The sequence below is a fragment of the Barbus barbus genome, assembly GCF_936440315.1.
Source record: "Barbus barbus genome assembly, chromosome: 9".
Classification (NCBI taxonomy): domain Eukaryota; kingdom Metazoa; phylum Chordata; class Actinopteri; order Cypriniformes; family Cyprinidae; genus Barbus; species Barbus barbus.
The window spans coordinates 15,692,969-15,708,139 of NC_136737.1; the positions used below are offsets into that span (position 1 = coordinate 15,692,969).

Sequence of the window (15,171 nt, forward strand, 5' to 3'; positions counted from 1 at the left end):
TCCTCTAAAATGCACCTTAATATACATATATATATATATATTAATACAATCTTGACGTTATGACAACTGTCGTAAGCGAAAATACAGTAGCCTACAATATCTAAAATGTCTGTAACAGAGCAAAAACAATACTCATTTAACCTAATAGCCTACTCAAAATACATTTCACTTGAGTGAAACGGAAATTTTGTTGACCGTGATTTTTAAAATAGCCTCTTAAAATAAAGGTTCTTTATTGCCATCAATGATTCCACAAAGAACCTTTACCATCTATGGAACCGTTTCATTCCACAAAAGGTTCTTTAACAGTGGAAAAAGGTTCTTTAGATTATTAAAATGTTTTTCAAAAATGTTTCTTTCACGGTTCACTGAAAGGTAGCTACTTTGGGGAACCAAAACTGGCATCGCTGTGAAAACCCACTTTTGGAACCTTTATTTTTAAGAGTGTAGGTTATAGCTCAAAAATATGTGAACCGACATAGCTGAAGTGTTGTGGACAGCATATCGTAAAATTCAAATTGAGGTTAAAAAAAACGTTATCAAAATAACTATCAAAATTGATGATATGCTTCGTAGAAAATAAAAGATTTTTAAGGGTCACGGTAATGAGGCTGAGATTCTACAAACAATAATCAATTGTCCTAATTAGTCTATATTTTTAATTACATTTTAGTGGAAACGAAATGGTTTGGAACATTAAGGTTTTGCTGAATTGTGCTTTCAATAACTCAACAATTCAATAATGGTAAAAGAGTTGCTAAATCTCTCATTTAACAACCAATGAAGATATTATATCATCTGCTTTTGCTCAAATGACCCAATTTTACAAAACATAAGAGTTTTGTCGATGGCACAGTTTTAAAAACCAGGCATCCCTGTGTAGGCATGCCTTACAGGTTGCACTTGACCCTTTGCTCAAATTATACACGGTTCTGTTTGACCCTAGGTCACAGGTCAAACACCAAATCTGAGCAAAAAACTTTGGGCTGAATGATTTCTTTTTCCTAACAAATAAGCCCGCGATCATTGCCAAAAGCCTATGACGAATAAAGTTTAGATAGGCTACCCGAACTACGAAATTTATGCAGAATAATTGGATGCACATTAAGGTTTATGGTAAGTTTCTTTTAAAAACAGAGCAATGAAGATAATTTCAAGCAAAAACATTATATGCGACACATTCATCACAATAATAGTATCTCTTTCGTAAGACTCGTGAAAGAAAACAACAGATTCTAAAAAGAAACTGAAGGCAAAAAGATCGTCATAAAAAGAATGAATGTCATATTTAAAATAACGTCGGAAAGAAAGAAAAATAGCCCTTGACTTAATATATTAGCCGGTTTTTCGAATGGAATCAGATTAAAGTATTTACAAGGATTTTTGTAGCACATAAGTATTGTCCCAATTAAAGCAAAACAACATTTAGCGAATCTCAGTAAGCTAAATTGCAAACACTGCTCCAACTCTGCACAAGTTCAAAAGAGTTTACACGAGTGCACATACCCAAAGTTGTTGTCGTTGTGGAGAGATGTTTCCACAGTGGCTTTTTCGTGGGAAAAGACTGGCCTGGGAATGCCACAGTCCCTTAATTGGAGCCGGACTGGATTTTATGGAAATGAGCATTGAACATCAGTCTTAACGAGTGATTGGCAGATATAAGAAGAGTGCAAGGGGCATACTCATGTCTTTTAGCTTCGCAATTCAGAAGGTCAAGTTCAAGCGCATATCTCAGCTCTCTCAATGCGTGTGGCCAATTATCATGCAAGTCGCGTGAAAGCCATGTGTGTCTGCAGCGCTATACAGGGTGCGATCAGCTGAAAACAGTTCAACTGGTTGGATTCTTCATTTAAAAGCGTTGAGTGTTTGAACTTCTTTTTTTAAAAATGTGAAAATGCATTTTAAAAGTGTTGGTAAGAACAGAAATGCGTTTTTAATATTTCATCAACAAATCATTAGTTAATTAAAATATAAATAAGCATTAAAACATGTTAATCAAAGTTTAATGACATCACATTTGTTTCCAGTTAAACAAATGACTATGTAATTATTCAGGATGATATTATTTGGTTTAGAGTTTAGACAAATCTGGTTTTGTTTGTTTGATTGCTTTCTTTTGCCAACAAAGACACTGGCCAGTTTCCTAGCTAATGCATTTGTTTCACGGAGAAAAAGCTACTTTTTAAATGGACAAATTTTTTGTACAAGATTTAAACTCAAAATGTAAACTACATGTGCTCTCTTACACATAAAAAACTTATTATATTCAACAATGAACAATCTTATAAAGAAGATAAGAAAAGTTTTTGTGTTGTTATATGGCTCTTTGGAATGTTCTGATGTTTTATTATAGCTTCTTCAAGGGTGCGTTCCCCAAAAGCAACTATGGTCATTACCAATAGAGTTAAATGGAACTGTTGTGACTAGTTAGCTAACAATGCTTTTGGGAATGCATTTTATTATGCATTCACAATATATCTCATAACCCTGTACTTCAGCTATACCTGAAGTATAGCACATTATCATTCTTTGCTTGGGTTGAACACATCATTTTTGCTTGGTTGGAAAAGCAGCTATACAATTTTGTCTCTATTTGCTTCTCTGTTTCTGCCACGGGACTTGCATCCCGAGGCAACTAGGAATCTCACAAGCTTCAATCCGGATCCAGCCCTTACCGAACACATGAGGAGATATTATGCCAACCCACCCAGAAGACCTCAGATGTTGCTAATCCTGGAACAACATACAAAACTACCAAATTTTGCTATAAGTTTAATCGCAACATATAATCATTGCAGTTTATAATTTGTAACTGCATGATTTTTACTGTACATTTGTCATAGTCACCACTAATAACCTACTCCTAAATATAATGTAGCTTAAAATGTTTTGTAAAGTTGCTTTGCAACAATTTGTATCGTGAAAAGCGCTATACAAATAAACTTGAATTGAATTGTTTACTAGAACCAATCATATGTTGGCATAGGCCAAAGTTAGCCCATGATGACCTTCGATTTGGCCTGCCATGCCATATCATGCAATAAAACACATGCCATTGGAACGTATCTTCATCTCTAAATCATCTTTGTGTTTTAAGTTAACACTTTTTGTTGTGTCCTTGCATTGGAATTTAGAGAATATACTGGAAGTGAATTTAATAAAAAAAAAAAAAAATATATATATATATATATTTATTTAGTCATTTAGCAGACGCTTTTATCCAAAGCGACATACAAATGAGGACATAAGAAGCAATCAAAACCAACAAAAGAGCGACAACGTGCAAGTGCTATTACAAGTCTCAATTAGCCTAACGCAGTACAGATAAATATTATTATTATTAATTTTTATTTATTTATTTATTTTATTTTTTTTATAAAAAGACAGATAAAATAAAATTAGAATAGAGAGTGCTAGAGTTAGAGGGTCAAGTAAAGATGGAACAGATGAGTTTTTAGCCGTTTCTTGAAGATGGGTAAGCATTCGGCTGCTCGGATTGAATTGGGCAGGTCATTCCACCAGATGGGAACAGTTAATGAAAAAGTCCTTGAAAGTGTTTTTGTGTGTCTTTGGGATGGCACAATAATGCGATACAATAATGTACAATATCAATATATATAAAAATGTGAAAATATTATGATATAATACAACACTTTTGGCCGTTAATTTGCTTTTTGGCCTTTATTTGGACACCTCTGACCTAGCAGATCAGATAGACCACTGGTACCAATGATCTGCTTAGGCTTACACTGCTTACTTGAAAGCAGTACTGAAGTACTGAGCTTGTAATGTAACATCAAGAACTTTATCTACAAAAAAAAAACAAACAAAAAAAACATTAGCAACTCAAGAACCCTATACACCACACGGTTCTTGACAGTAAGAGGGTCCTTAAAAATACATGTACACTTTACAGCATGTTATGATCAATAGGATTTAGCAATTTGGCAACAGTAGGTAACATTTAGAGAGGAAGAAATTTTTTTTTTTGAAGGCTCAAAAACAGCTGAGAGCAGGATTCAGTCCCACAAGAGTAGGCTTAACAGTTGTTCACATCAAACATCATCAGAGCTGTAGTAAACAAAAACAAAAAAACAACAACTATGGGCCCATGGTACAGTTAGTATAATCAACAAACCATATTGCTGTTAAAATCACCAAAAATGTCACAAATATTGGCAATAATAGACTGGATGTTTATGAATTCACCAAAGTAAAGTTTGGGTTGAAAAGAACCTTTCGCATTTGAGGGAAACTTTCTAATCCCTCAAAATACATGAACATCTATAAAAAAATAAAAATAAAAGATTAGGAATTAATTTAGACTTTGTCATCACTGAATAGCCATCCACATTGTAACCAGATAACTATTACATACTACAAACCGTTCAGAAAAGCCTGAGTTTGCCGTTTGCAAGTTTGCAACTTCTCCATTTGGCCCTCCCAGTTTTATTTCTGTCCTTGAAGAATAACTAGCGACATTCACACTTTCACCACGAGGGCCAATCAAATTGTCGATGCGTTGTCGGTTCGACCAATAGAATCGCAGCTCTCATGCAGCTTCGAGATGGCCCAATCAGAGCGAGAGATTGTGGTATACGTCATCAAAATACTCCTTCAGCTGTTCAAACACTCAAGTGTCACCACGAGAGCTGCTACATGGGACATAAACTCATTCATTAAATTCACCAAACGAAGATGGTTAGTATGTTTACTTATTTTGCCGTTATATGGACTTGACAAGTTTATTTTTTACACGACTATTGTTTGTAGCTTCTATGTTGATCTCATGTTAGCATTAATGATAGCTTGCAGACTGGTTTGTAATATTGTGGATCCACAGTACTTTGTCTTAACATTACTTGTGTAAGAGAAACTGTGCAACTGCAATGCCAGTCAGTGTTTTGGACCTCAATAGTAGCTTTTAGTGTTTTTTTAGGCGGTTAGCTGTAGCATGTTAGCGTACTACCCATGCCTCCCCCCCCATGTCTTTGGGGTTTGCAATTGGACCACCTGCTCATTTTGACAGCATGACTCCAGTGCTCATCTTGAGTGACTGGCACAGGCCTACAATCAAGTAGCTTTGGTAGTGAAATACTGTACAAATGCTTAAGGTATTTTCTGGGTTCAAAACAAGTTAAGCTCCCGTGACATGCTGTTTATTAGCACAAAACGTCCCTATGACTCATATTTAGTTTGTAAAGCAACAAACGTCACGTTTACTGAATTGCTTTTACTATGAACTCTATGGGGCAATGCGTGTCTCCGGGATAAACGCTAAAATAAACAATATATTTGCAAGATAACCTCGAAACTTGAACATGATAGATGTTTCAGCTAGACTAATGCCATAAATCACTTACTAACCTTGTCAGTGCAAACTTACAATTAATTTTCAACTCCTCTCATGTACAATTATCCCGACTAACGCGGTCACTTTCCCTCGACGTGCGCAAGAATACCGGAAGAGGACTGTTTACATAGAAAACAAAATCCAACTTATGTCCATCCGCCTGGCAATAGTCCTACCAATACAAGTATGATTTAGACAGTTATATAGTTTACATGGAATAACTAATATTAGTGCTTTAACAAACAAAACAAAAAATAAGCACACATTTTAACTTTAAACTCTCCAGAACGCCCCGTAGTCCTTAAAAACAAAAAAAACAATGGAAGCCCAATAGAAACCGTCACAGAAATTCCAATGGTTTCCATTAAAATACCATTATAAACCATTAGCTTTTTCCAGTAAAACCATTACAAAATTCCTTTTTGTAGTGTGTTTTGGGCATTTTTCCAATAGGATTTAACATCCCACCAATAGAATCCATTATATACCAGTAGACACTATTATAGTTCCCATTAAAACCAATGCAATTCCCAATACAATTCCCATTATAACCATTAAATCCATTGCATTTTCTATTGTGTTTTGGGCAGGGTTCTATTGTTTTTTTCAGCAGGGATGATAGCGCATTTGGTTTGTTTTTAACCTTTAAAGGTAAAAATCGACATAATTTTCTGTATTAATAGACATGCTGTATACGTTTGTCTATTTAAGGCTCTAATGGGAGTTCAGTTGGTGGTGAGCTTGCTGGCAGTCAGCATAATGCAAAGAATGGCCCCACATCTCTCCTTTGCACGCTGGCTCTTGTGTAACGGCAGGTAAGCACGCACTACTTTTTGATAGTCTGTGTAAATATACTAAACATGGGTCTTTCTAATACCCTATATTGGTTTTCTCAGCCTTTTCAGGTTCAAACATCCATCTGAAGGCGAGTTGTGTGCCCTTGCAGGAAAACAGATTCCTAAGACCAGCAGGCGAGACAGGTGTGAGCTTGATTCAGTGCAACTGTTGCTTTTCTGTTGGGGAATTCAACTTATGCTTGACCCCTTGTTGCTTTCAGAAGACAAAATGGACATGGAGAATCCAAGCCGCTCACAGTCCCCAAAGACATTGATCTTCACCTGGAGAGCGCGCCTGTAAATGTCTTGGATGCACTTGGTAAGTTCTTGCACCAAAAACAGTTTTTTGAAAAATATTCTTGGTTGATCTTATTTTTACTGCTCCTCACAGTTTTGCGGTTCTTCGTGGAGTACCAGTGGCTGATTGACTTTGCCGTCTATGCCACAGGGATCTACCTCTTCACTGAAGGCTACTACAGTGTAGTGGATGCCAGCAAGGAAGTCAATATTGCTTCCATCTGGTGTGTGCTGACTGTTTTCTTCTGCTTGTATCCTTAAATATTGTAGTCCTTTGGTTTAACACATCTGAAGCTATCTGAGAAATTCAGATATGACTAGCCTCATCCTAAAAAAGAAATGTGACAATGTTAACTGTGTGCTGTAAATAAGTTCTTGTAGGCTTGTCTTGTTGTCCTTGACTTAAATTCTCAGGAGGACGCTGTATCTTCTTATGAGCCACTACTTTCTCTCTGAGGAGGGTGGCGAGCGCTCTGTGTGTCTGGCTTTTGGCTTCTTATCTCTTCTTATTGCGATGCTGGTCCTTGTAGTGAGAGAAGACTACCTGGAGTTTGGCCTTGAGCCCGGTATGTGGTTATCTGACCTGTATTCTAAAAGCAAAAGAACATTTTTACTACAGTGCTTTGATGTTTAATACCTTGGCTTGAATTGCTTAACAAATGTGAAGTTGTTCCTTTTCCTTTTTTTTTTTGCAGGATTTACCAGTCTATTTGACAGTTTCGAGGTTTTTGCCAAACAGCAAGGTTACGAGTGGTCGTAAGTAATACATCAATGGTTAGACAACATTTGACAAGCAATATATTCTTTTATCATCAAAACACCCACAATATTTTAACTTTTTAACAGCATTCCCTTCACCAAACTATCAGTCAAGTTGGGGCTGGCTGTCATTTGTGCCTTTATTGGAGCTCTCCTTGCTTTCCCCGGACTGCGATTGGCCCAAACTCACCTAGATGCTGTTCAGATGAACGCAGACCGTCCAATCATTCAGTAGGACACTCAAGATTGTATTGCATTAGAATTAAACATAAACTGAAATGACAATATTGCATTTATGTAGAGTTTGATTTGATATGTAACAACAATTTGTTTTGCCTTTTAGGATCCTGTTGCACATGAGTTTTCTGTCTCCACTGATTATTCTTGTAATGTGGATTAAACCCATTGCTAGAGATTTCCTAGGGAGCGCCCCCATGGGAAAGACCTCAGTTACCTTGTAAGTTGAATTGATCTGCATATTTGAATGCTTTTTGGCATATATATACACACACACATACGTATATATGTATATATGTGTGTGTGTGTGTGTGTGTATATATATATATATATATATATATATATATATATATATATATATATATATATATATATATGTGTATATATATATATATATATATATATATATATATATATATATACATACACACACACACACACACACACACACACACACACACACACATACATACATACATACATACATACATACAGGTGCTGGTCATAAAATTAGAATATCATGAAAAAGTTGATTTATTTCAGTAATACCATTCAAAAAGTGAAACTTGTATATTAGATTAATTCATTACACACAGACTGATATATTTCAAATGTTTATTTCCTTTAATTTTGACGATTATAACTGACAACTAATGAAAGTCCCAAATTCAATATTCCAGAAAATTAGAATATTGTGAAAATGTTCAATATTGAAGACACCTGGTGCCACACTCTAATCAGCTAATTAACTCAAAACACCTGCAAAAGCCTTTAAATGGTCTCTCAGTCTAGTTCTGTAAGCTACACAATCATGGGGAAGACTGCTGACTTGACAGTTGTCCAAAAGACGACCATCGACACCTTGCACAAGGAGGGCAAGACACAAAAGGTCATTGCTAAAGAGGCTGGCTGTTCACAGAGCTCTGTGTCCAAGCACATTAATAGAGAGGCGAAGGGAAGGACAAGATGTGGTAGAAAAGAGTGTACAAGCAATAGGGATAACCGCACCCTGGAGAGGATTGTGAAACAAAACCCATTCAAAAATGTGGGGGAGATTCACAAAGAGTGGACTGCAGCTGGAGTCAGTGCTTCAAGAACCACCACGCACAGACGTATGCAAGACATGGGCTTCAGCTGTCGCATTCCTTGTGTCAAGCCACTCTTGAACAAGAGACAGCGTCAGAAGCGTCTTGACTGGACTGCTGCTGAGTGGTCCAAAGTTATGTTCTCTGATGAAAGTAAATTTTGCTTTTCCTTTGGAAATCAAGGTCCCAGAGTCTGGAGGATGAGAGGAGAGGCACATAATCCACGTTGCTTGAGGTCCAGTGTAAAGTTTCTACAGTCATTGATGGTTTGGGGTGCCATGTCATCTGCTGGTGTTGGTCCATTGTGTTTTCTGAGGTCCAAGGTCAACACAGCTATACCAGGAAGTTTTAGAGCACTTCATGCTTCCTGCTGCTGACCAACTTCATGGAGCTGCAGATTTCATTTTCCAACAGGACTTGGCACCTGCACACACTGCCAAAGCTACCAGTACCTGGTTTAAGGACCATGGTATCCCTGTTCTTGATTGGCCAGCAAACTCGCCTGACCTTAACCCCATAGAAAACCTATGGGGTATTGTGAAGAGGAAGATGCATTACGTCAGACCCAACAATTCAGAAGAGCTGAAGGCCACTATCAGAGCAACATGGGCTCTCATAACACCTGAGCAGTGCCACAGACTGATCGACTCCATGCCACGCCGCATTGCTGCAGTAATCCAGGCCAAAGGAGCCCCAACTAAATATTGAGTGCTGTACATGCTCATACTTTTCATGTTCATACTTTTCAGTTGGCCAATATTTCTAAAAATCTTTTTTTTTTGCATTGGTCTTAATTGATATTCTAATTTTAGAATAAGATACTGAATTTGGGACTTTCATTAGTTGTCAGTTATAATCATCAACATTAAAGGAAATAAACATTTGAAATATATCAGTCTGTGTGTAATGAATGAATCTAATATACAAGTTTCACTTTTTGAATGGTATTACTGAAATAAATCAACTTTTTCATGATATTCTAAATTTTAAATTTTATGACCAGCACCTGTGTATATGTGTATGTATGTATGTATGTATGTATATGTGTATATATATATAATTATTATTATTATTTTTTTTAATTATATTATTTTTAGATTGTATTTTTGTTTATATAATTTATTTTAAATTTTAATATTTGTTTATAACTTCTTTCTCTTTTTCCAGACTTTCTAGTTCTGCCTTTAACTCTGTGCGTCTTTGGACGATCGTGGTGCTGTGTGTTTTGCGGCTATTGCTCACCCGCTATCACCTGCAGGCCTATCTCAATCTGGCACAGAAGTGGGTGGAGCAAATGAGGAAAGAGGCGGGGCGTATCGCTGCCATTGACATCCAGAGGAAGGTGGGGCTGAAATGCGACACAAAGTGCAGTGTTACGGTTTACAACAAATTCACTTTAATAATGTAACAAATACAATGATGTAATGTTTTTAAACTCCTTTATGCAGGTGACACGAGTTTTCTGCTACTTGACTGTGGTCACCCTTCAGTATCTTATACCCATTCTGCTTGTGCTTTTCTCAACTTTGACACTCAAATCTTTAGGTGGGTCACTACACTTTTACTAACTATTAGATAACAGTTTATATGTAAATTTGACATAAAAATTGTAATAATATTATTTATTTCTATATATGTACTAGAAAACATTTGTTTTAATTATTGGTGATTATTTCAGAATGTTTTGTATTTACCTTTATATTTATTTTATTTTATTTTTCTAAATATTTTTAACATTTAGTTAAAATGAATGATTAATGAATAAAATTATGAATGATTAAAATTAACGAATCTTAATTAAATTTGTCATTTCTTATTATATATTATCATTATACTTTTGATTTGTTTTAATGTCCAATAATTTTTAAAAGATTATTTAATATTTTAAAATTATAATAAAAAAAAAAGTTTTAAAAATGTATCAAAATACAAAAAAGTGTGGGGGGGATTACAAAAAAAAAATACAATGTACCCATCAGGTGACTGTCAAGTAACAGTTTATATGTACATTTTAATACAGTTATTTATTTCTATACATGTACTACAAAACATTTATTAATTTTAGTATAAATTAGTGCTGTCAAACAATTAATCGAATCCAAAACAAGTTTTGGGTTACTTAATATACAGGTGCATCTCAATAAATTAGAATGTCGTGAAAGTTCATTTTTTCTTGTAAGTTATTTCAAAAAGTGAAACTTTCATATATTTTAGATTCGTTGCATGTAAAGTAAAACATTTCAAAAGTTTTTTTGTTTTAATTTTCATGATTGGAGCTTACAGCTGATGAAAGTCAAAAATCAGTCTCTCAAAATATTATAATATTTACATTTGAGTTTCAATTAATGACCATCCATACAGTATAAATGCTGGGTATCTCTTGTTCTTTGAAACCACAATAATGGAGAAGACTGCTGACTTGGCAATGGTCCAGAAGACGAACATTGATGCCCTCCACAAAGAGGGTAAGTCACAGAGGGTCATTACTGAAAGGTGTGGCTGTTCACAGAGTTCTGTATCAAAGCATATTAAATGCAAAGTTGACTGGAAGGAAGAATTTGGGTAGGAAAAGGTGCACAAGCAACAGGGATGACTGCAAGCTTGAGAATACTGTCAAGCAAAGCCGATTCTGAGAGCTTCACAAGGAGTGGACTGATGCTGGAGCCAGTGCATCAAGAGTCACCACGCTCAGACGTCTTCAGGAAAAGGGCTACCAAGCCACTTCTGAACCAGAGACAACGTCAGAAGCGTCTTACCTGGGCTGTGGAGAAAAAGAACTGGACTGTTGCTCAGTGGTCCAAAGTAGGGCTGTGCAATTAATCGAATTCGATTATCATGCGCATCTAGTCAGTAAAACCGGTTTCTTGATTAGTAGTTAATCGCCATCACCTGCTTTCAAATGGAGCCGGAATTACTACACAGAACCGTAGTTCACTGACAAGCTAGGCAATTTCGTCTGCGATTATGAACGCGGTATTGCCTATCTTGTCAGTGAACTACGGTTCTGTGTAGTAATTCCGGCTCCATTTGAAAGCAAGTGATGGCGATTAACTGCCAATCGCTGAACCGGCTTTACTGACCAGATGCGCATGATAATCGAATTCGATTTAATTGCACAGCCCTAGTCCAAAGTCCTATTTTCAGATGAAAGTAAATTTTGAATTTAATTTGGAAATCAAGGTCCCAGAGTCTGGAGGAAGAGTGGAGAGGCACAGAATCCATGTTGCTTGAAGTCCAGTGTGAAGTTTCCACAGTCAGTGATGATTTGGGCTGCCATGTCATCTGCTGATGTTGGTCCATTGTGTTTTCTGAAGTCCACAGTCAACGCAGCCATCTGCCAGGAACTTTTAGAGCACTTCATGCTTCCTTCTACTGACAAGCTTTATGGAGATGCTGATTTCATTTTCCAGCAAGACTTGGCACCTACACACACTGCCAAAGGTACCAAAAGCTGGTTCAATGAACATGGTGTTACTGTGCTTGATTGGCCAGCAAACTCGCCTGACCTGAACCCCATAGAGAATCTATGGGGTATTGTCAAGAGGAAGATGAGAGACACCAGACCCAACAATGCAGATGACCTGAAGACCGCTATCAAAGCAACCTGGGCTTCCATACCACCTGAGCAGTGCCACAAACTGATCACCTCCATGCCACGCCGAATTGAGGCAGTAATTAAAGCAAAAGGAGCCCCTACCAAGTATTGAGTACATATACAGTAAATGAACATACTTTCCAGAAGGCCAACAATTCACTAAAAATGATTTTTTTTATTGGTCTTATGAAGTATTCTAATTTGTTGAGATAGTGAATTGATGGGTTTTTGTTAAATGTGAGCCTAAATCATCACAAATAAAAGAAACAAAGACTTAAATTACTTCAGTCTGTGTGCATTGAATTTATTTAATACACGAGTTTCACAATTTGAGTTGAATTACTGAAATAAATGAACTTTTCCACGACATTCTAATTTATTGAGATGCACCTGTATATGTGTGTACTGTGTATATTATGTATATATAATACACTTTATATATAAATGCACACACATGCGTTTGAGATGTATATTTAAGTGAAATGTTGTTTATAATATTAAATATATTTATATATAATATCAATTACATGAATAAATGTGTGAATATTATATATATATATACACACCACACACACACATTATAAAAACAAACTTTTACTTTGGATGCGATAAATTGCGATTAATCTTTTGACAGCACTAGTGTAAATTATTGTTTTAATTATTGACAATATTTCATAATGTGTTTTTAATAAATATTTACTTTCATTTTATATTTTTTCTAAATATTTTTAACATTTAGTTAAAATTAATTACTAAAATGATTAATGATTAAAATGAATGAAATTATTTAATATATTATTATTATTATTAAACCATTTTTAAAAGGCTTTTAATGTTTTAAAATAAAGAAAATCAAGTAAAAATTACAAAAAAGTGAAAAAATATTTTAAAATAATAACAACAACAATAATATATTTTTAAAAATTACAATGTACCCATCAGGTGACTTTTCATGGGGCCTTGTAGCAGAGACTCCGGGTGTAACCCCTGCTCCTATACTTCCCACCGCCCCTCCACCCGCCCCCAGACTGGAAGACGACGAGGATATAGAAGACATGGAGGAGGACATCCAGGCCACCGTAGCCCACCTGACCGAGCTGTTCGCTGCCTTACGTGGGGTCCTCACTCCCATTTTCTTCAGGGGCATCTTCGCCTTTCTCACGTGGTGGGTCGCGGCCTGTCAACTCATTAGCAGCCTGTTCGGCATCTACTTCCACCAGTATCTGATGCATAACTGAAAAGTGCCCTGAAGTAAAGCTCTTTGTGCTGAATCCAGTTCTTCGAGGAAACACAACATCAACACGAACAGTCATGCAAACACATAAGACGCGCCAACAAGATGAAGGCTGGCTCTTTGGAACAAACACTCATCTAAACCCATTGTATTTTGCCGGTACCTAGTGAAAACTTTTGTTTGGAACAATCAAAGCGAAGATGCTAGTTAACTATGCATAAGCTGTTTTGGTTTTCATCAGATCATCAATAAGCTCATCAAAACACCATTTTTGTTTTTGTTTACCTTTTCAGTCACGTCACGCGTCCCCAGTTGTGGTGATCATTTCATTGTAAGGGCCTGGTAACTCAGGGATGTGGTCTGTAATAGTGTTTCTTCCACCAGCACAATATCGTTCACATATAGTACAGTTCAGCGCTGTAGTTCATGGACTTGGTTGGTCAAAAATTAAATTTTCATATATTTTTTTTTTATTTGCTTGCCTGTTATTGAACTACTGTCTTCAGTCATAGGATCATAGAAGTCATCAGGGATTCATATAATTTAAGATGGTAGGCTCTTAAGCTAATAATTTAACCCAGAAACAATTTATTTATTCATTTTCTAATGTCAGCCAGCTTTAATTTGATTCAAAACAATAAACTGATCATTTAAAAAATTTAAGACTGTGGTGTTTTTCCATGATACCATTTTCCATTGTTTATTTTATTTATAGTAAATAAGATGCACACAAAATTACAATTGTTACTCGAAAATATTTTATATATTTTTTTATATATATATTTAAATATTTTACTGAACAATAACTATACTAAAAAATAAAAATATTTTTAAATTGAATATGTGCATTCCAAATTATTACACGATCCTGTTAATTTCAAAATGGCCAAATATTGCTGGTTTAATTAGCATAGTTGATACATATTTGTCTATCACTACTAATTATTTTTGCAGTGTTAATACCTAAAATATTTCTTAAAAACTAGTGAATTGTTGGTAAAATGAAAAAATCCGTGCATGATATTTAACTGACTTGCAAAATGTTATGAATGCAAAACAATTAAATTTTTTGCATTCCATTTTCTAAACAATTGAATTTATGTATTTATATATGTCAATGAATAAAAGGCAACTGTCAATGACAAATAAATACCTAATGTGCATTTCTCCTGCTAACATCAAAACCCATATTCCTCCATTGCTTTGCTCAAGCTTTTAGTGTTGTGTCTGAAAGATGACATGATTAATGACTAATAAAATGTGACTTCCACAGTCAGAACAGACAACGTCCCATTCAAAGGGTCAGATGGTCATATGGCTGACTAGTTTATTAGCTAGTATGCAGGAATATGACTGGTTCAAGTCATTTATATAGCCATATGGAAAGACATGTCTTCTTTATTTTATTATGGTACATCTAATGAAAATTGAACAAAACTTGGTTGTGTGTGTGTGCATATATAAACCATTATATAAACCATTTTAGACTGTAATTTCCTTACATACTAATGTATATTGTTATTGGGGGGATATTTGAGGTATTGTAGGTATATATTCATTAGTCGCCTGGTGCATTTGTGTCTACATCCTCTGTCTCACCACCAAACCGGTGCTGTCCCAATAACGTCTCATCACCCAATAACTCTGATATTTTTTGCCACGTCGGGCTGGCTGATGACACATCTGGAGGCCGTGTCTGGCTTAATGAAGTGGAGGGTGACGGGGTTGACATATCTATATAATCACATTAATTATGTGCATCTGTCAGGAGGCCC

General features: G+C 35.7%; 1 protein-coding gene across 1 annotated transcript; it reads left to right on the top strand.

The window, feature by feature from the left end:
- The first annotated feature begins 4,492 nt into the window (after nucleotides 1–4,492).
- Nucleotides 4,493–14,048, top strand: tmem161a (transmembrane protein 161A). Its single transcript, XM_079426137.1, has 12 exons — nucleotides 4,493–4,701; nucleotides 6,065–6,168; nucleotides 6,250–6,333; nucleotides 6,411–6,508; nucleotides 6,581–6,737; nucleotides 6,901–7,052; nucleotides 7,182–7,242; nucleotides 7,333–7,476; nucleotides 7,589–7,702; nucleotides 9,735–9,909; nucleotides 10,016–10,112; nucleotides 13,105–14,048. Exons 1-12 carry the CDS (start codon nucleotides 4,699–4,701, stop codon nucleotides 13,398–13,400), a joined length of 1,485 nt encoding a protein of 494 aa, XP_079282263.1. The 5' UTR covers nucleotides 4,493–4,698; the 3' UTR covers nucleotides 13,401–14,048.
- The last annotated feature ends 1,123 nt before the right edge of the window (nucleotides 14,049–15,171 follow it).